General features: G+C 37.0%; 1 protein-coding gene and 1 non-coding gene across 2 annotated transcripts in view; both read left to right on the top strand.

The window, feature by feature from the left end:
• Positions 1-15,618, top strand: part of LOC139766374 (nucleoredoxin-like) — a 159,932-nt gene extending 144,314 nt beyond the window's left edge. Inside the window, exons 4-10 of the mRNA XM_071694917.1 lie at positions 5,336-5,590; positions 6,180-6,280; positions 7,398-7,593; positions 7,983-8,073; positions 8,439-8,557; positions 9,756-9,904; positions 10,993-15,618. Of these exons, the coding sequence (XP_071551018.1) occupies positions 5,336-5,590; positions 6,180-6,280; positions 7,398-7,593; positions 7,983-8,073; positions 8,439-8,557; positions 9,756-9,904; positions 10,993-11,062 (981 nt within the window). The 3' untranslated portion in view covers positions 11,063-15,618. The remainder of the gene's footprint in view (positions 1-5,335; positions 5,591-6,179; positions 6,281-7,397; positions 7,594-7,982; positions 8,074-8,438; positions 8,558-9,755; positions 9,905-10,992) is intronic.
• A 5,107-nt stretch (positions 15,619-20,725) lies between these two features.
• On the top strand, positions 20,726-20,798 carry TRNAV-AAC (transfer RNA valine (anticodon AAC)). Its single transcript has one exon. It is a non-coding gene; the product is annotated as a tRNA-Val (tRNA).
• The last annotated feature ends 1,215 nt before the right edge of the window (positions 20,799-22,013 follow it).

The raw sequence follows: 22,013 nt of genomic DNA, 5'->3' as shown, positions 1-22,013 counted from the left end.
GTGAAACAGAAAGGGGGGAGGGGGAATGAAAAAAGGAGTGAAAGAAGAAACCAAAGAGGTAGCAGAGGAATGAAAGGGAAGATTGAATGAAAGAACACTTCATCAAGAGGGGGTCTCACAAAACACGTCGCTCTGAATGAAGCGGCAGGAAGGATGTGGAGACGCTTTAGACTTGGGTTAAACTCCTACATTATGTTGAGAAACAGGAAAACGTTCATTAGTGAGTTCAAAAAACTACAGCTTACTTGGACGAACATGAAAACCAAGGTGGAGGTAAGACATGGAATGGAAGTTTGAATACTCGAGAGCAACGGCTGGAGATCTTAAGTTCTTTTGTGATTTATTTAATAGTTGATGTTATGACCTCCAGTTATGTAAGTCCTCCAATGTATATTATCATCCGAATGGCCACCTAAATTCAATACATTGTTCTTCATAGTTTATCGTGTCCTACTCTAGGTACTAGGTACCATTTACCTATCAGTTTCGAGAGGAGGATGTTGAACACCTGGGTTGGATGTAGGCGGGCTGTCTCGTCCAGGATTCGAACCCATACGGGTCCGACTCCAGGTTGGCCAATGTTGACTCATGGTTAGTAATGTTAACCACAACACCACGGAGGGCCGTGTGTTTGAGTGTGTGCAGATATGCCAGGACTAACCTTAGCATGGGCGGTTGTCTATGACAACCGTCTTTCAGGGTGCCATTTCTGGCACAAGACTGTTGTTTGTGTTCAGGGTAGGGTCAACTTTGCGTTAAAGCTATTTCATAACCTTAAGAAATTAATGGAAATTAAGTAAGAAATACACGGTTATCAAACTGTATTTTGTGGTTCCTTTACAATGCTTGTCGTGTATCAGAAAAGGATAATGTGTTACTCATTAGAATAACAAGACTCCGCTTGGGGATATATAGCTTTTACATCCCCGTTTTCTGTTACCCATTACTACATTGATTTCAAACCCTAAGATGGGAAGAACAATATAGGAGAGAGTTTATTGTCATTACGTCTTACATCACTTCCTAACTCATCTCTGTAAGAGCCCCCGTCTTCATGGACTGTTGACAACAGACTCACACATTAAATCGACAAAGATATTCCTTGGAGTAGCACATTTGACGAAGGCTTCAACACCTCACACACTATATTGCATTGTTGTATGGAAGGTTTGGATTCCTTTCATAAACGGCTTTTTAATCCTAAACAGAAAAACTTTTGAAGTATACGAGTATTTTAGGCCAAAACAGTTCGAGGATCCTTCTTCTTGTTTCTTCATAATGATATACATCTTTTTAACTATCATCGATAGTGTTAATTTCATAATAATTGGTAACCTTTAGCTTTGAAACATCTCTGGATCATGACTGGGATTCATACGTCACTTTGAATGCTGATTTGATTAAATCGCGTGTAATGGAGGACGTATTACACCGTTGTCACCAGTTATTAAGCAGATTGGGAGGGGGTACTGCTGCATTTAGTCTGGGCCTTGATGTTTGCCTTCCCTTACTGGTGATAACTAGTGCGTCAGGTGGCTTGCGAGAGCAAGATGATGATGAAAGTTCAAGCGCTGGGAGAAAGACATCCCTCATTACTAAGCTGTTTGGACCTCGTGAAGCAGTGGCAGGGTCACTTGGAATACGAAAAGCAATACTGAAATTAGAAAAAAGAAATCGTTTATCCTTTTTATAATAGTGGTGAAAGAATATTAAGGAGATAGAAACGTTTTCTTTCCTTAAACAAAGTTACCTTAAGAAGCAAAACTTTTGCAAAAATCGTGTGTGTGTGTTTGTTACCAAATTGTATTGTTCGTGAAGGGAGTTGTACTTTCGTGGAGCCTTCACCTCTTAAACATTCTTATTTGTCATACAACCTCTTAAATTTATGCATGCCGTCTGCATTAACCATATCCTCCGTCATTCAGTTCCAATCGTCTACTACACTTTAAAAGTATTTCTTGTCCTTTAGGTGCACGTCGACCATCTCTTTAAAAATTAAAGTATGTGATCAGGCCACTGCTCACTCTCTCCTGTAACTTTAGTTCGCTTAATTCTAGGGTGTATGTAATTACTTGTTTGTCTTATCTTACAACTTTATATATATATATATATATATATATATATATATATATATATATATATATATATATATATATAAGATAGATCAATATGTAAATCATTAATGGATAGAATTCATAGAAAATGCTTTTCTCATTACCGCCCATAAAATATTTTCTCGGCGCTTGTCTGTCGTGCGCTTGTATAACTCTCCGAGGCGGAAGTGAATGCTAGGCGCAGACCCCCCGTCGCTGAGGTAGATGGTAGGGGCAATCTTGTTAGTGCTGCGCAGTTTTCCTTATAATTAAAGTTGATGAAAGTTCTGTACATCAGGGAACCGAGATTAATAAGGGAAAAATCCCTTAATTCGGGCATATATAATTACAGCGTCATAACATATGAAAATGTTTTTTTTTGGGGGAGGGATGTGTTTTATGGCCGTATGGTGCATGGATTTAGAAATTTCAATAAATATCCGAAAAAAATGTGTTTTTTCCGATTTGTTGTGATAATATGACGTTAACGGAGTTAATAACCGTGGCAGTTGATGATAGACTTAAAGCTCAGATAACCAACCATCGTGTGACACATGAATTAGATCATTAGTGTGTGTGTGTGTGTGTATAAGACATTTTCCATCGCAGACAACCCGTCTCTTTTCTCTCGGTGACCAGAAAAGTCAGCGGCTCGAAACAAATGATTATGTTAAACTAGCATACAAAACTCCAGGAGTTATACAGACTGTCCGGCCGACCATAAAAATAATTTAAGATGGTAGTCGTGGAAAGATGGCCTTAAGGTGATGGGAGGTTTAACCCCTAGAAACAACTCTTCGTTGAAGGCCATTTTTGTGTATTATTCATCGGCTGGGTTTGATATGGACGCACAAGGCGAGGACAGTTCTTATTTTGGTTTATTTATGAGTTGGTTGTTTTGGACTTTAGGCCTAGCATATGCTAGAGTCACTTTTAAAGTCGTCTGCGTCATCACCACCAATCGAAGACCGACATTCTTAGAGTGGAATAAGCTGTTTCCAGGTTGCTTGAGTGATATACGGTGATTATTGATTTTTGATGGTTGACGCAATCGATATGTTCCTGTCTGAAAGGTCATTTGGGAAAGGTTGCCATGCCCCAGAAATAGCTTCCCTTCCTCTCATTTCAGAACCTGACGCCGTAGAGAATAAAGCATAGTAGAATTAGATGCCACTTTCATTAAGGATTGTATTGGAAGAGTTCTTGATTAAATCGTGTTACAATTTGCTGTCGCGATGAGGCACAGCCATCGCTGTACGAGTGAACAGCGGAGAACCACACCATACAAGAAAAATGGAATGCCTAGGCAACCCCTCCTTTCAGATGCACTCGAGCCCGGTCATTTCTAATGTGTGGAGAAACACTCAAACCAAACTCAGGAATGACGTGCGCTACATTAACTCTACGGGAGCCGATGGCCTGATTTTAATTCATGTGCTGTGCGCCTTAGTTCAATGTCACTCATGTTCATTATTAGATTATTATTCATATTTTGACGTAGATTCAGAGAGAACTGATATGCAGTCTCGTATCGGTAATACATCTATGAATTGTGTAGTCATGCTTGCAGTACAACCTAGAGGTTCGTTAGTTATCCCATTTAGATTCTTAATTATCAATGGTAAAGCCTTATCACTCTCTCCTCGTAGTTCATGGGGCCCCATCTATTGAACTTTCTTTACCATCAAACAACATTCTAAACTTCCTTAACCATATAGAGCTATGTATGAGGTTATTGAGAGAATCAGATGACATACATCTCTCAGTACTGTTTAAGAAATGTGAAATGTATGATAGTAAAGAGTCCAAGAGTTATTGCTTCACCAACGTAGAATTATCTTCCTGTGCATTACAATTAGATAGTTACACCTCAGGAATACATGCATCTGTCATTTAATTCCTGCTACTTCCTCTTTCTCTCCAACACTTCTTACTTCACCTTTCCCTTTTCATGGACCCTTCACAAACCTTTCCCATCTTCCCTCCATAACCCACCATCCACTCTCAGTCACACCCCCTACATTAACCAGGGACATGTATCATTGATCATCCCTCTGGAAAAAACTCAATAAGAATTTTACTCTGATCAGTAGAGTGAAGTACCTGAGAAAATATATTATGAATAAGATCAGGATGGATTTCAAGTCCAGCGTGGGTGGCCTTGTGATGGGTGGTAATTGTGGTGATTACCAAACAGTGGATGGCTGAATGGAGATTGTTACGACAGAAGAGAGAGAGAGAGAGAGAGAGAGAGAGAGAGAGAGAGAGAGAGAGAGAGAGAGAGAGAGAGAGAGAGAGAAATGAGAATATGATAACAGGTTTCACCGATAGATTATACACTTCGATGAAAATTTACACATTCACTCACTAAGCTCTTCCCGCAACACACAGACGGGGGCCATACTCACACCTGCCACCTCCCCCATCAACACACGTAAAATTACACCACAAAGCGCCCACCCTGGTGGCCTTTATGGTTTTCTTCCCAGCCAACCTCCCCTGCAGCCTTCCAACCCAGGTCACGTCGGCCACCGGGGACGGAATTAGGCCTCGTGTCCTTACGTGTTACCGTACTTGAAGGTGGTGTCGAGGGAGACAGAGTTCCCAGCAGCAGCCTAGTCACGCGTTCGTCTTATTCTTTTTTTACTATTCGTTGGGGAAAACGCAGACAGAATGGCTACCGCTTCTGCTCAGTCGCATGAGCTTTGGCTACCGCTTACTTCACTCGTATAAGCTTTAGCCTCCTCTTATGGTTAGTTCCTTAAGCTTTGGGTACCTCTAATGGTTAGTCGTATAAGCTTTAGCTTCCTTTTATGGTTAGTCATTTAAGCTTAACAAGATGCATATGTGGAACATCCTTTGAGTGTGTATGCTGTTCATTCTGATAACGCGAAGTAGCCAGCCAGTCCGTTTTTGACTTTTTTTTAAGTAATATTTTCGTTTAATTCATCTGATTGTTAATTATAGATGGAGTATTAGAGGTATCTTCGTAAATGTTAATTTGCTTGATTATTAACATTTTGGGAGCATTAGTAAGATCATGGGTGTTCATAAATCTGATGATTAACATTTCGAGAACATTAGAAATATCTTCATAACTCTTTGATTTACACAGTTGTTTAAGATATTTCGAATCCAGTAGATATATCATCGTAATTAATGTTAGATGATGGAGAAAGAGAAGGACCCAGTGCAGGTTATTACAGGAGAATTGATTACTGATGATAATTATTTTCTTACAGATCCGACTCTCCCGGCAGTTCCGGGTGACTGCGATACCCACCCTCGTCCTCATTGATAGTCGCAGCGGTCGTCTCCTGACGAGGGCGGGCAGGGAGATGGTCACCAGCGACCCCGAGGCCTTGAACTTCCCTTGGCGGCCTCGACCTATCGGTGACATCCTCGCCTCCACCAAACTCGTAGATACCGAGGGCCAGGAGGTTCCATATGAAACGGTCAAGGACGGCTACAAAGGCCTTTATTTCTCTGCACACTGGGTAAGACTTACTGTGGTGGGTCTTGTAGAAGGGGAAGGAGGAAATAGACACGAAACGAGAGTAAGAATGAGACAATATTAGGGGCAAAAAGAATGGTTGTAACATTAAAAACCGTTTATATACAATCATTAGTAGACCAGAAAAACAGTACTATTTATAATACTGAGATCTGTATGTTAGTCAGGAGTACTATTCATAATACTAGAGTTTTTGTTATACCAATCTAAAGTTAATTTATTAACTTACTTTGTTCCACCATTATTTTGATTTTGGGATGTTCTTTTATATATAATAACCCCAGGACCAATATCCATGAGTCTTGGTTTCTCAGCACTTTTCCAAAGGCTCCTGCGGCCTTAGGCTGCATTTAATGAAGTAAGTGGGAAGCGTAGACTCATCTGGAGTTAAAAGTTCTTTGATAAAACTGTACTACCAATGATACAGCCTCACCAGTGATGACGTTTCACTTGCGGTGTAATCTTAAGCAGGTAGAGTCTGGTAACACCATTTCAAGAATATGATTTCGTAGATATTATTTTACAAGTTGCTGTTAATATTCTCTTTTTCTCCCACATTGGTGTTGATGCAGTGTCCTCCATGCAAAGCTTTCACTCCCCAGCTAGTGACAGCATATGAGAAGATCAAGAAGAAGGAAGGAAACTTTCATATGATCTTCATTAGTTCAGACAGGTGGGTACAGGCAGTGTGTACCAAGGAAACTGGGGAATAAGAGGATTGTTATTAGGGGAAATTTTAAAGTGATTACAGAGCATAGGAGGGGAGTGACAGAGATGGGACAGAGAAGAGAGGGTTATAGGCTGTTGGAGTGAGTTGGTTTTTGGGATTGAAATCTGGGTTGTAAGGGAAGTTGACAGAGAAGACAGAAGGAACAGAACTGCAGAAAAGCTTAAAGAGAGGAATGGACATTTGGAGAGAGGGGGAAAGTAGGAAGTGGGAGTGAGAAATGTTTGTAGTGGTATGTTGGATTAGGAAAAGAACCTAAGATCTGTCTTTTTTAGAGGGATCAGTGAAGGTGTGCTTTAGAAGACCAGCTTCAAAAAAAACTAAAGAGTTGAAGGCTCCTTTGACTTAGTATGTAACAGCCAAAGTATAAAGCATTTATAATTGACATTACATATAGAGTTCAGCATCTGTGTCCATTTCATGGTAGTGTCAGTTAAACTTCAGTATAGTGATACTAAGTTATTCATTACCTTACCTTTGGCATTTTGTTGATAAGGTGCTTTTGCATGTTATCAATATTCCACACAAAGACAGAATAGAAATCTATGATAACAGTCATATCCCGCTTCACTTTTTCTGTTATAACAAACATTTCAACATAGCTAAAATCAATTGCAATGTGTATACAATTATTCCAGGGTTAAGAAAATGAACACTTATCCCTTTAGTCTTTAAGCAGATTAACTAAAAATTAAAAGTATAATCCAGGTGTGAAAATTTCGCAAGTATCACAAGATCACTAAGACTGAAATGCAGCATGACAGTTGGCATTGGATCTGATAGTTTGATGATTAAAAAGTATTATTTTATTATATAACTCCAAGACCTTTCTCTCTAGGAGCTCCTGCAGTTTCATTGCTGTATTACAATCAGCAGCAGGGAAAGGAAAGACTCCTTTGGACTGAAAAGTTCTTATGTGAGATTATACTTGAATGATACTACTGCACTGAAGGTGACTTTTTGCTCACAGCATAACCAAAAGCAGATGGAATGTGTCAATACCCTATAAAAGCATATTCTCATGCACCCATTCTCTATACTGTAATGTTATAATTTCTTATAGGAGTGAAGAATCCTGGCGAACATATCACAGCACCATGCCATGGCTGAGTATGGCATGGGAGGAGAAAGATGCCCGTCGTGAGCTGGCTAGTAACCTGGAAGTGAAGGGCATCCCAACATTAGTCATTTTAGGACCAGATAATTCTGTTGTTACAGCAGATGGGCGAACAGAACTTTCTGAAGATTCTGAAGTTGAGGTTTGTTTTAACCTTGTTGATTATCTTCAGATTTCAGAAACTTTTATATTAATCCTTCTTGAACACATATCCCATGCACATTGGGAGAGAGGTGTAATGTGTTTAAGCATTGTAAATATTTTTTAGAAATAAGAAAAATCTTACTTTTATTTCATAATTATTCATACTCACACAGTCATGTAGCTCTAGAAAGTGATAAGTAAGCCTTTAAGAAAGAAATTCATCTTTAGTCTCTTTAGATCTGCTCCCCTTTGTCTTGTTCTACTCCTGTTAGTCACTTCTTATGATGGGGTATATCAGCTTCATCTAAAGTAGGATAATGTATCATTAAAAGTATTGATATTAACTCCTGACAAACTGTAGTTTTGAACCCCATCTGTTACCTTCAGAGATTCCCATGGCGGCCACAAAGTGTGGAGGTATTGGCTGAACGGCACATGTCCCGTCTTCAGGAGAGTCCTTGCCTTGTACTCTTCACAGGTAAACATCAAAACTTGTTTGTGATTTACTATATTCTCAGGGGGGTAAAGTTTTAGTATAGCATTGTTATCATCTTTGTGTCATCTGTAAAGCATTGGTTTGTATTTTTGAACTGTAGGTATAAGTGAATGGTGATAGTGTAGAGCATAAGGATCTGAGCCCTAACTAGTAAGAAATAAGAGCTGGAAGGGGGCCAGTTTTCAGACATGTATAAGTGCAAGATTGGATGATATGATTTGCTGCTACAGCTTTTTTATAGATAACGCACATATGTTTTGATATTACTGTTAAGTGTAATGTGGTCTCTTTTTCATAAACAGAGTCCTGTCCACCACTTAGAAATTACAGTATTAATGTTTTTGCAGATGGAGAGATGACAGAGCTACAATTTGGACGAGATGTACTGTTGCCAGTAGCAGAGGAGTACTTGCTTGAGCATTCAGAAGAAGGCGGTCTTGCATTAAAATTTTTTGTTGCAGGGGAGGTATGTCAGGAGCCCAGAGAATGTGATGTAGTAGTATAGATATGTTAAACAAAAGCTAAAGATGTAAGAAAGATATGGCATAGTCATTGGAAGTGCCCATAGATGAAAGCTCACCATGTAAAGTGTATGACAGATGAGTAAACAGTGAGGATCTCTAATAGTATGATGAAAATTAATGGTAAGGATCTGTGATAGTGTGGTGAAAAGTATTAGTGAGAATTTATGATAGTATGCTGGAAAGTATTTGGGGAGCATGTACATCATGATAAAGACCAGTGGAAACCAAGGTAACTGCTGGGGGTTACTGACATTTCAAATAATGATACCTTGTTTAAATTATTATTAATTGTGTGCAGTGGAGGCAAGCTGTTCTTTGACTAAGAAGGGGATGATAAAACTGTAAAAAGTTCTAAGAGAGAAACTTATGAATAAGCATGAAGCAACTGTATTGGTTTGTAGGACTTGATCACTTCATCACATCACAGTTGAGTTTATTCATTGAAGATCTGTATGGACCTGATCTGTCCTTAGTAAAATGAATAGAGTTCAAGATAGATTGATAGAAACAGAGACTTTCCAGTTGGATGTCTGCCCAGCAGGTACTATTAAGATTTAAGATCCTAAACAATATTTTGTTATTAACTCTGCAGGGTATGTATTCATGGGAGGTAGATGTATTTTGTCCAGTTATTGATTTAGATTGCAGCTCAGTAACTTTTATGGTATGAACATTGAAGGAAATCAAATGTATTTTGTGCAGTCATTTTCCTAGAATGTAACCTAGTCCAGTTTATAAATCTTTGTTGTGTCAGTGAACTGTCACTGTTTTCTAAGCAAAGAAAGAAGTCCTTAAGTACCAGAAGAGCTTATCATCATTCAGTCTGCATCCAGCCTTTGAAATTACTTCTAGACATGAAGAGTTCTTACATTAAAGAGGATTTGAGGTCTTTTATCTGTGAAACAGATATATGTTTAATATTGTTCTTTTATAATTGATTATATTTTGGTTTGCATATTGTATTACATTTCAGAAAAAATTAATATATCAGAATGATAAGAAAACAGAAAGTGGGATCTCTTACCAGATATGGAACAGTAAAGTAAATCCCAAAAAAGTTAATAGTAATGCTTTTTTGTAAAATGCATGAAAGTCCATATGAATATTCATGCCTCTCAGAGAAAGCTATTTTCTTCACAGGATGAGGTGGCTGATAGTGTACGAGACTTTGCGTGCTTAGAGGATGTAGTACCCTTAGTAGCCATTCTTGACTTGGCAGAAGGTGCCAAGTTCTTGTTAGAGGAAGGTGTTGAGGTCTCAACTGCCACTGTCCACAACTTTGTTACTCGGTAAGTGTATTGTAATCTGTATGGTATGCATTGTCTGCTTTCTTCTTTCTTAACTTTGTCCATTGTCAGAAGTCACACTTTAGCCTGCAAAATAACTTTGGTCATAACTTGAAAGATTTAATGAAGTTCTCATGAAACTCTTTTGAGTTGTTTTCTGGTATCTGAAGGAATGAGAAATATAAGACCCATAACTCCAGTTTTATGTCAGCTAAATTAGGATTCAGAAATGTAGACTTTTCAGATTTATGGCCTACTCTTTTAGGTACTGCACAACCCAAATTTCTTTTTTCATTGGTATCAATTTGCAGTTTCGTGCCTTAACAAGGTAGTGCCAGTAACGGACAACTAAGCCATAGAGGAAAAAAATCATCGCTTTTCTCTTTTTTTGTGTGTGTCAAGGATCCTTCTCTTTGAAACATCCTAAGGTTACTAGGTTGTCTGATAGAATCTGACCAGTACCTTGAAAAGTAAAAAAGCAAATTAGAATTTTGCAGCAATAAAAGATTTACCTTACGGTACTGCGATATATTAGAACATACAAAACCAATCCCACTCTGGTTGAACTATATGTAGCAGAAGACAAGTTTCCCATTTCATCCAGTATTCTTGACGTGTTCTTGCAACCAAGACTTACTGTACCTGATTTTTCTTTCCACATTGGATGCTTCGGTCATGCACAAAAGTTTACATCAAGGCTGAGCCTTAAATGAAATACAGCTAGGTTAATGAAAGGGAAAAAGAAGAGACAAGGGGAAGTATTTACAAATTTAGGAGGAAGTGAAAAACCTGTTTTTTAAAAAGTGTCAGGTCATAGTTAGTGGGAAAGACATAAAAGGGTAGAGTTTCAAAACTTTGAGGTTTAGGGAAAGAAACATTTATCAAAATAGCCCACCCTTGAGTTGCCAGTAGCCACATAGTAATCATGTGATGCAGCAGCTTGCAGAGTATTGCATGGTCTAGCTAGCTATATTTTATTTAGTCTAGTTGATTAATACATTTGTAGGAAGTTTTGGTTTAGGTTGGACTTCAAGTATAATATAACTTAATTGCTTTACTTTATAATTCTAGAATGGCTTCTTTACTTCCAGGTATACAAATGACAAACTCAGTCCACTTCCCATTAGACCAGTTACAACCAGTGCAACCAACACAAGCTAACACAACCTTTTGCCTTATGTAGCAGTATGAGGCAGAGTTAGCTTGATATCCTGTATTATATCTGGGTATCATGGTAATTTGTTATTACATTAATAACTTGTATAGGTTTTGCAGTGTTAATGGGTATATGCCAGATAAATATTGGCTGTCAGTTATCTTAATTGAATATGCATTTCAGCTGATTTTGCTTGCTATAACATGAAAGAGTAAGAAAATTGTGAGAAAAGACAATCATCAAAAGAGCACCATGGTTATGCTTATATTTTCTCATCAAATTGAAAGCCTGAGTAACCACAAGCTTGGTTTTCCCATATATTACCTTCACAATATTAATTGGTATCGTACATGGACAGTAATTACTTAGTAATAAAAAACCTTAGTCAGAAGCTGCTTGACTCAAACAGATGCAGCAGGTGCATATGAAGTTCTTCTCAGGTAATCATGTTTTTGGTTAACAGGCTCTCAGGTAAGAGAAACACCTGATAGTAAGTGACATGTATTTCATTCCCTAGAAATGATTGGCATTTGATATAAAGATGAAGGATATTTCCTTTCAGTAGTATCCTTATACTCAGCTTCATTGTAACATGAATGACTGGTTTCTAATTTGCTGCTTTGTTCTGGAAATTTAATTATTTCCCTATGAAAAAGTTAAACTTTATAAATGCAGTCTAAGTTCAAGAAACCATATATTTCATATATTCAGACATTTCTTTCACTGTTGCTACAGTGAAACTAGTGTCACTGCCAGATTCACTGAGCACCTAATCTTTATGGCCAATAACAATAGAAAGGAGCTCAAGATGGATTTACCACTTGCATTGATGAGTGCTTTTCAATGGAAATTATAATTCAGTGATAAATATTGCATGTCTTTTCTTTTTCATATCCAGACTGCTCAATACATTACTAGTTGCTACATGCATCCAGTAAGAACCATATCAGTGTGGTAATTTTGATATGAAAAAGCTATGAATTATCAGACTGTACTTTTCGTACATAATAATCAAGTTCAGATGTCATGCTGACCTAGTGTTTACATTGTTCATATTTTTTGTGTACTGTAATGTACTGTTTGTACATACACTACTAGAATTTAAATATTTTTATATCCTTTCACTTTTTCATTGAATGAAAAACATAAATAGAGATTAGACCTTTAATATCCTTCTGGAAGTTTTTTGTGTGACCTTTAATGAAGACATGTCTCGCACCACAGTATTTCAGACTATGTGTGTATGTGAGCTGCTATATTTGAAATTGCTTTTCATGAAAGCAGAGCAATGAAACTTTGCATTTTTACTTTGAAGATACTGTACACTACTTCACTAGATAGTTCCTATCACATGCATACTGAATTCCACTTAGGCTTGATTATATATCCATATGCCACAGTTGTAACAGTTTGTCATTTTTATGTTTGCTTGTAATCCATCTGCACAGTTGTAACTCTGAACTATGTGCTTTAAAAGGTAGATATATATCCCCAAGTAAAAGTGAATTGAATTTTCATGGTTTTCACCGTAATTTGTGGAACAAGCAAATCACTCTCATGGTGTTACCAATGCAATATTATTGACATTTTGGGCTTTAATTATGATTTTTATGATTAGAATTTTAGAGCAGAAGTAAAGATCTTCATGGAATAATATTTGCTTTGATTTGCTTACAAATTATTTTTGCACATACATGACATGTACTTTTCAGTTTATGTCAAACGTGCAGAGAACAAAAATATGATTTGTAGCATGCATTAAGTTAATGCATTACAAGCAAAGAGAAACACCGAAATTAAAGGATGCTTTCTGACTGCTTTCCAATTTGTTTATGTTTTTGAAGGAAGAAAGTTTAGTGTTTAAGAATATTTTAATCTTAAAGAAAGCTTGGAAAGAAGGAAGTTAACCGATTTCATTTTCCCTTGCACGTGTCAGTTTATTACTTTGATAAATTTTGTCATATAAACTGTATATAGCTGCTCTTACTATTTGTGAACAAAATGTAGTTCACATTACAAACGCTAAATTTTACAAAGAAATTCTGTGTATCTCATTAATGATGTATATTCTACACTCTGTATTGCATGAACCTGCTTCATCATTCTATTTATGTTAGTGGGATTTATTTTTATTAATTGTGTCTTTTTAACATTTTGCTTTGAAAAAGTTATTCTGGCACCCATAATAAAAAAAATCCTGAGTTGATAGGCAGAACCATGCTTAATACACTATTTGTAATGGGTACCTCATTTTCCATTGTTGTTAAGGAACATTTAAACACTTCTCGTCCAGTAGGCTAAAGACGATTAATACAGAGGTATTTAAAAAAAGAAATTAGAAAGTATTTCAATTTTCTTCATTGCCATGGCATATGAGGTTTTCATACTGCGCTCTTCAACCTCTTGTGAGCAACTAACCAATAGAAGGGAAAAAATAACTTATCCACTCAATGGCAATAGGTAGTTCTGACACTGATATTTACTTTTATACACCTTACTCAGTATTTTTGAATGCAAGAACCCCCACCTGTAATTTCCGCAGTGTACAGAAAAATACAAGGGACCATACTTGTACCATCTGATGTGCAAGGGGTAAAGTTGCAGTACACATGAGATGTATTTGTTTATAGTTTATAAAACCTTCTCTCTCACTGTATATTAACTCAACCTAGTCTGAAAGTTTAGCTGACTGGGTTCATAATTGTCATATCAACACTTCTGTTATTTTGAGCTTATAATGATGGATGATTCACATGATTATCGTACAAAATTTTACATGAGTTGTGATTACTGATTCCTGTAAGATACCAAAAAGAGTCAAGTAGAAGCATAATCATTGCAATCTAAATCCATGTAGAATACATCAGAAGTGAGTCAGTGTATTGTATTGCATCTATTGGTGACTGCTGCACATCTTGCAAATGGCCATTGGTCATCTTGTACTAGTAGACAGTAAATGTTACAGTGCAGTCATTAAGAAAGTGAGAAGATATAGTACACTCACTTTAGGTAACAAAAAATTTGATTTGTCTTGGAATTTTGGGTTACACAGCGAATTGATGGAACTACTGTGACTTAGTATTTGATGCAGTTATCATAAGTATAGTTTACTTCTCTCTCCAAAATACTAGCTTATGAATGTACTTTGAAAGGAGAAAACATTCCTGGAGATACTTTGGTGCTGAGGTATGAAAGAGTAAATGTCCTAGTTAATATTTTGAATTATGATCAGGTTACCTAAAACAAACAACAGAGATTGTGAAGGGACATGAAAGTCCCTCCATTTTACATCTCTTCCTATGTGTTCTTTAAGCTCTGGATCCTCTTTATTGAAAATTACTGTGGAATAACAGGTAGAAATATACACTATTTCTTATAATGACCAGCAATTACTGCTAAGGAAGAAATTGCTGGGTTACATATTTTAAGTTAGCCTGTATCAATGCTTTTCATTGACTTTTTACATTTGAAACTGTGAGCATCTCTCAATTATTATATTGTATGCCTCCTCCCACAGTGTAGCATGGTGTCATGCAACAGACCTCTTCATATCGCTTCTAACACAAGACACTTCCTGCCTGCTTACAGTACCTCAATGTACTCACCTGCCATACCATCAGTCTTCCTTTATGTCTGCTGGCTCTCATTTCTCTCAAATGCCCATAATGTAACTACCATTTTCCTTCCCCTATCATATATCTTTTGAACAATTTTCTGATGTAAACAGAAACTGTGATTTAATTGGTATTTCTGTGTTTGTCCACCTCACATAAGTCCCACAGATATAGTGTAAAAACATACAGAGACCTGTTGTTGTTCACTGGATATTGTTACACTTTCTTTGGTATTCCAAAATTGATTAATTGAATATCTATTTATACAAGTTTGGTAATATCATCTTCCACTTCTGTTTGGATTTAGTTATATTTAGACCTAATTTATTCCAAGAGGCCAGTTATTTTTTCGTAGAATTCACTGGTGTGAAATTGCACATAAAAATCTCTGTCACAGATAAGTGGTAAATCACTCTTTCCTGATGAGCACACTTTATAGAAACATCCTAAAAATTCTAACAGCTCTTTTATGCTTTGTTACTTATTATTGTACAGTGTTGGAGTTATGAGTCAGTAATTATTCAGTCAGGACAATTTTATACTTCATGGTAGAGGGAATTCCTACATGGGAAGAACTATAGTGATAAGATCATCATCTGCAAATTATCTTTTCTTTTATGGTACAACTGGAGCATAATTCTTAGAAACCGTCTTCAAAGTTTTGGCTACAGTGTGTATAGCATTTGCGAGTTTGTAATCTCCTCTGTAAGAAATGAGTGAGTCAATAAGTTGTTCTTAGTGAAGAAATGTATGTGAATAGTTGCTAGCTTTAAAAGCATTTTCAAATTTGCTTTGTTGACTATTTTTCATTTTCTAATATTACAGTAGGCATGCAGTTATGTATTTTATGTATGAAGCTGTTTCAATTATTTGTTTTATAATAACTGAATATATGCTCAGAGATATGTATATTTATATATGATGTATATATTAAATAAGGAGAGAGAGTTTGAATTTCACTTCCAAATTTGATTTGCTAGGGAAATATTGTCATATACCATATCCATTCAGATAATTGTGGCTGATGTGATTCTTCTAACAAATGTTTAAGATTTTATTCTGTACATCATAGCTCTTAAAAGTTAATGCACTAAGTTGCATATGTACAAACAGTGATAATCTGATCATAGTAATTTCATATATGCCTTATAAGTATAGGTTCTTAAAATTTACTAATTGTCCATCCAATGATTAAAGTTAGGCCAAGATTTTTACTCAGTAAATGAGAGAATAACTGATAAAAACGATTTGAATTTTTTGAAAAAATTTCCAATAATCCACTTATCTAATATATTAGTCAATATTTCTGTGTGCATTTATGCCCTTTAACTAGATTTCCCATAGTATCTTGCCCATGATTGAATTGAGTGAAGTTTTATTATTAAAATACTCCTGTGTATTTTGCTACATGTCAGTGATTTACATTGTGCCAATTTGAAGGACTGTAGTGACTTATTAAGTCAGTCCCCAAATACTGAATACTTTGAAGACAGTTGTGAGTTGCCTGTGAAAGACACTAAATAATTAAATTTACAGCTGATGTATTGCATCATAAGAATCTTCCTCTAAATCAATTAGATTTTTTTTCATACATATTCGCCGTTTCCCACATTAGCAAGGTAGCGTTAAGAACAGAGGACCGAGCCTAAGAGGGAAAATCCTCATTTAGCCCCCCTCTATGTTCCTTCTTTTGAAAAAGTGAAAAGTGGATGGAAGGATTTCCAGCCCCTCCCTCCCTCCCATTTTAGTTGCCTTTTTCACCACACAGGGAAAACATGGGAAGTATTCTTTGTCCCCTATCTCCAGGAATATATATGATTATTATTATTATTATTATACTTAATTGCTGTTCCCCATGTTAGTGATGTAGCATCAGGAAACACCCATTCCAGACGCTACCCCGCCTCACGGAATAGCAACACTACCCCCCACTTCATCGAGGTAGTGCCAGGAAAGTAGACAAAAAAGTCCACATACATAAATATATATTCACTATTTCCTGCATTTGCGAGGTAACATTAAGAACATAGGACAGCCTTGGAGGGAATATCCTCACTCGGTCCCCTTCTCTGTTCCTTTTTTTTGGAATACTTCCTGTGCATTCCCTGTAAGTCTTAGTAGGCAACTCAGAGGTGGGAGTGGGGGGGTCTGGAAATCTGTTTTACTTTTCCAAAAGAAGGAACAGATATGCAAGCCAAGTGAGGAATTTTCCCTCTCAGTCTCTGTCATCTGTTCTTGAAGCTACCTCGCTTATGTAGACAATGGCGTGTATATATATATATATATATATATATATATATATATATATATATATATATATATATATATATATTTATTATCCCTGGGGATAGGGGAGAAAGAATACTTCCCACGTATTCCCTGCGTGTCGTAGAAGGCGACTAAAAGGGGAGGGAGCGGGGGGCTGGAAATCCTCCCCTCTCGTTTTTTTTTGATTTTCCAAAAGAAGGAACAGAGAACGAGGCCAGGTGAGGATATTCCCTCAGAGGACCAGTCCTCTGTTCTTAACGCTACCTTGCTAACGCGGGAAATGGCGAATAGTATGAAAGAAATATATATATATATATATATATATATGTAAAACAGAGACAGCAGCAACTTCTAAAAAGTGGGGTGGCTCACTGGAACAAAAGCCAGTAATCTAAAGGCCATGATGCAACATACTGCAGTTCTATACAAGTAAGTCTAAACAAAAGGATGGAGGGGCTAAGCCCCCTGCTTTTCAAAGTTGGGGGACTTCAACTCCCCTGTGCCATTACCTTACTAATGCAGGAAATGGCAAATATGTATGGAAAAATATAAGTACTTATTATTCACTCATACTTTAGTTTGATATGTATATAATTCTCTGATGGAGGCTTGGTATATGTAATTATATTGATAACTGCTTCTTATTAGCAATAATTTTTTCTGAAGCATTTCCCCTCAGACCTGGGTGAGAGACAGAAGAGCATAAAATGACTTCTACAGTGTGACAAACTTTGCATATATAACAAGTTCTTTGGCTTGCGTTGAGGAATGACCCCTGGCCCAGGAACTATACCTCTTGTAAGATTGTGCATGGGCTTGCAGGTCAACTCTGTCCACTGAAAACTGATAAAGTACTGACATTGTTTAGCAGGTAAATCTGTAGACAACAGTAACATCAGCATTTTGATTCAGATATTAACATTATGATAATCTGTGCTAAAGATGAAGTTGATGATATGTACAGATATGTAAATCTAATGTAGAAACAGAATGATTATAACAAGGCAATTGAAAAGTTTGTGGCAGCAACTATTAAGTCAACTGGTCAAGAAACTTTTTAACACTTTTATAATGAATTGATTGGAGTGCTCTGAATATGAAGTTAAAGCCCTTGGTAATATTTTGCTTTCAACCACAGCTGTGCATATATGAAAACTAGAGAATATAATTAATATGATATATTCCTAGGATCCCTTTCAAGATCTAGGGCCTCCTGCAGCCCTGAGGTTGTGCTACAAAACACAGTAATGATGACAGGATGGACTGCTTTGGTGTGAAAACCTCTCTGATGAAACAGAACTCTTTTACATCAAAGGACAATGATACAGCCTTGCCAAAAGTGACTTTTCAATTATGGTATAACCTCAGCCAGATGAAGTCTGGTAATGCCAGTACATTGCACATGATAGTTAGAGAGTGGATGTGGCCTTTCTTCATCTCTTCCTGGCACTAGTCACTTTTGGCAAAGAGGATATGTATGTCAGAAGTGGAGGGAACAAGGAGAATGGGGAGACCACATTGGAGGTGGAGGGATGGTGTGAAAAAGATTTTGAGCGACCATATCCTGAAAATGTGAGGGTCAGAGGCATGCATGGGATAGAGTGAATTGGAACGATGTGGAATACTGGGGTTAATTTACCATCAATTCAGCCTTGAATATAACCTTAGTCTCCTTTGAATTGCTTCAGCAACTGAAACCAGAAAACAATGTTAGCTGCAGGGCTGTACCACACTTCTTTGTATTACTAATTCCTTCCTAGCAAGCACTAGAAGTGCTATATGGCTGTGTTAATTCCAGTTATAATAGAGATAATAAATGCACACCAATACAATGAGTTTTATTTCCTTACATTTGTACTTATCTGCATTTTTGATAAAAATTTTGCAATGAATAAACTGACATATTTCTATGTTTGTATCAGCCTTTACATTCACTCAGATTAAGTTTCAGTGGAGTGTCTCCCTGTTCAGTGCTACTATTTGAATAATCAAAGACTGAACAGAAATACTCCATACAAATGCCAAAGAATACTGCATGACGATTTCCGAAAATGCATGTGATTGGCCCTAGAACCTTGATGAATGTTTAAGTCGTTAGTTACTACACTGGACAAGAGACAATAGCGATGTACTAGTCTGTGCAATGAATGTGTAAGTCCTTAGTTACAATGCTGGACAAGAGACAATATCGCTGTGCTAGTACTGTGCAAACTCAACTTACAATTGCCAAGCATGATTTGTGTGTGTGTGTATGGCCACTCAGTCTGCAGAGATCTCAGAGTTGGCTAATTCTTCTGTCTTTGGTGTTTTGCACACTTAAAAGTAATGGAAAAGTATGCTACTTTTTTCTAGTTTTGGAAGTCACACAGGGACTTTATTGTTTCTTTCATTTAAGAAGGTGTGAAAAGAATAAGGGTTCTCTCAAACTGCAAGTATACTTGGAAGTAAAAGTAAGACTGAGAAGAAATAAATAATACAGAATAAAGAAATGAGACTGTGGTGTTTGAGAATAGGTGCTCTGCAATGAAAAGGACAAATAATATCAGTTCTGAAAACAGAATTTTCTGAATCAACACTATGGGATATCACTGATAACATCAATGATATTCTAGCAGCATTACCATCAGCCTTCCCAGAAATTACCCACTGAAATTACATACAGTACAAATGGATAATTATAGGGAAGGCTGGAGATACCTCAGCTAAAACGTTATTGTTGATGTTTTCTATGATATCCCATAGTTCATATCTCATAGATTAATTGACAATGAAAGTAGATCAAATACCTACATAACCAAATTTACCAATGATACTGTAGGTTCTTTCATGCACGTCTCTAAAGGTATCAGGAAAGTTAACAAGTGGGCCTTTTGAGCAGAAAATGGAGTAGATGAATATGATATGAAGTCATGTAGTGAAAGTAACTACCACAGTAAAACCTAAGTTACACAGTAACCCACAGGCCATGAACATGAGGGTACATACATCAGTACGAAACAAGGGAGTTTAGTTATTTATGAACCACATATGTCCTGTGTACAACTCTGAAATGAAAGACTGAGAAAGTTGAAGGTGGATGAGAAGTCAAGCAGGTGAGAGCAATTGAAATTTCTAGGAGAATGGTAAAATAAATACATGAGATGGATAATTGCGTAGTATTGACGAAATTAGGACAAGTAAAATGAAAGATCAAGATGAAATAAAGTATGTGGAGTGAAGTCAATAAAAGACATATGGATGACAGAATTTTAGGATATGGTCACGTAGAAGATATTGCAGAGGATGGGCTGGTCATGCCGATATATAGCCAGACAATAGAATGTACCAGGAGGAGATACGCCATGGAAGGTGGTGGATAGAGGCGGGAAGAGAAGTGATTAGGGCGAGGGATATTTTAGGTGAAGAGCGAGGGATATTTTAGGTGAAGATGTCACAAGAATGACAAGGAAATAGAAGTAATGGAATAATTTAAGTATGGAGGAGCTATAATAAACTAGGATGCTACCCTTCTATGAAACAGTTTGGTGTGTACTGTTAAGGTAAAAAAGAAAGAAGCGCTTTCGTAAATGTGCAAGTTTAAGTTTCACTTCAACTCAGTGGGGTTGGGTTGAGGATGTGCGCCATACTAATGGAAACAGAGTTAACGAGGATACAAATAGAGAAATACAGTTCTCCATGTAAGGCCGCGTAGACTCTTAATGATGATTTAAATTGATATATTTTATATCTTTAAACAGTTGGCTCAAAATGTGAGAATTCTTCTTCTTAGAATTTGCAGAAAGATATGTGCTCATGGTGTAGTGGTTATCACATCTGTCTAACACACAGAAGGTCCCAGGTTCGAGCCCTGGTGAGCACAGACAGTTTTTTAATGTATATCAAAGATTGAACATTTTCAAGTGCAGAGGATGAATCTAAAACTTATGCATTTTTTTACACGTACATATAACATATGATTATATATATACTTCAAAAATCGAATTAATCTGATCTTGATATTTTCCGCAAGACAAACCTTGAGGAATGGTTAGAGTTTGCAGGAAATCTTCGTCGTAATTGGTTCTAGAGATCCGTGACGTAGCCATGACGTGTTCCACTGTGCTGCCGGCATGTGGATCAATGGCGATGTCAAGGGATAACCTCGTAGTGGGATGTATAACAGAAGATAAATGACAAGGATATGATGCTAATGCACGACGTTGATGTAAATAGGGATGCCATTATAGTTCTAGCTAGTCAGGTATGGTGAATTGTAAGGACAAATATTTTTGTTTTACAAGGACAGGTCGCTTTGCTTCTCTAATTGATTGTTTATTCGGATATCTGAATTTATAAGTCTTCTCTCTCTCTCTCTCTCTCTCTCTCTCTCTCTCTCTCTCTCTCTCTCTCTCTCTCTCTCTCTCTCTCTCTCTCTTACTACGATGAAGCCATTCTATAAATGCACATATCAGAAATGGACGTATTTAAAGCGATTGACCAATTTAGCGCCGGGGTCTAACGAAGATCCAGTTACAATTCAGTAAATAAAGCTGTTCTAAGCTTTCTAGAGGATATAGACCCAGGCCAGCTCATTCTGTATTCCCATATCATAGAGCCGTTATCACTAAGAGGGCACAGTAGTCCCGACCGTTGTATGGCAGGCTTCAGAAAGCAGGAAATGCGCCATACATTAAGTTTTCATTTGCCTTTCAGGAACATGCCCATGGGACTCCGTTATGCTGATGGTTTAGAGGGTTGTCTGAAGGGTGGACTTCCCCTTAAAAGAGACTCAGCTTAGGGTTTCCTTAAAGGCTAGGGTCAGTTAGTCTAATGTAGCATCTAATCAAGATATATCACGAGTAATAGACAAATTCATAAAGGAACACATTGCAAGGACAATTAACTTTTGTACAAGACAGTATTACGTCGACAGATTTAGCCATAAACTTGGCTGGATGAAATGCAAATGAAGACCAGCCAAACCTGTAAGTCTATGCATACTTTATGGTCAGAAGATCAATGGAAGGAAATATAAAGCACATAACTAAATGACATCTGATGTGTACTGAAACTTTTTTCGCTCAGCTGGAAGGTT

The sequence above is a fragment of the Panulirus ornatus genome, chromosome 57 (genome assembly GCF_036320965.1).
Source record: "Panulirus ornatus isolate Po-2019 chromosome 57, ASM3632096v1, whole genome shotgun sequence".
NCBI lineage: Eukaryota > Metazoa > Arthropoda > Malacostraca > Decapoda > Palinuridae > Panulirus > Panulirus ornatus.
The sequence above is the reverse complement of the archived record's forward strand: the minus strand, read 5'-3'. Positions and strand labels throughout refer to the sequence as shown.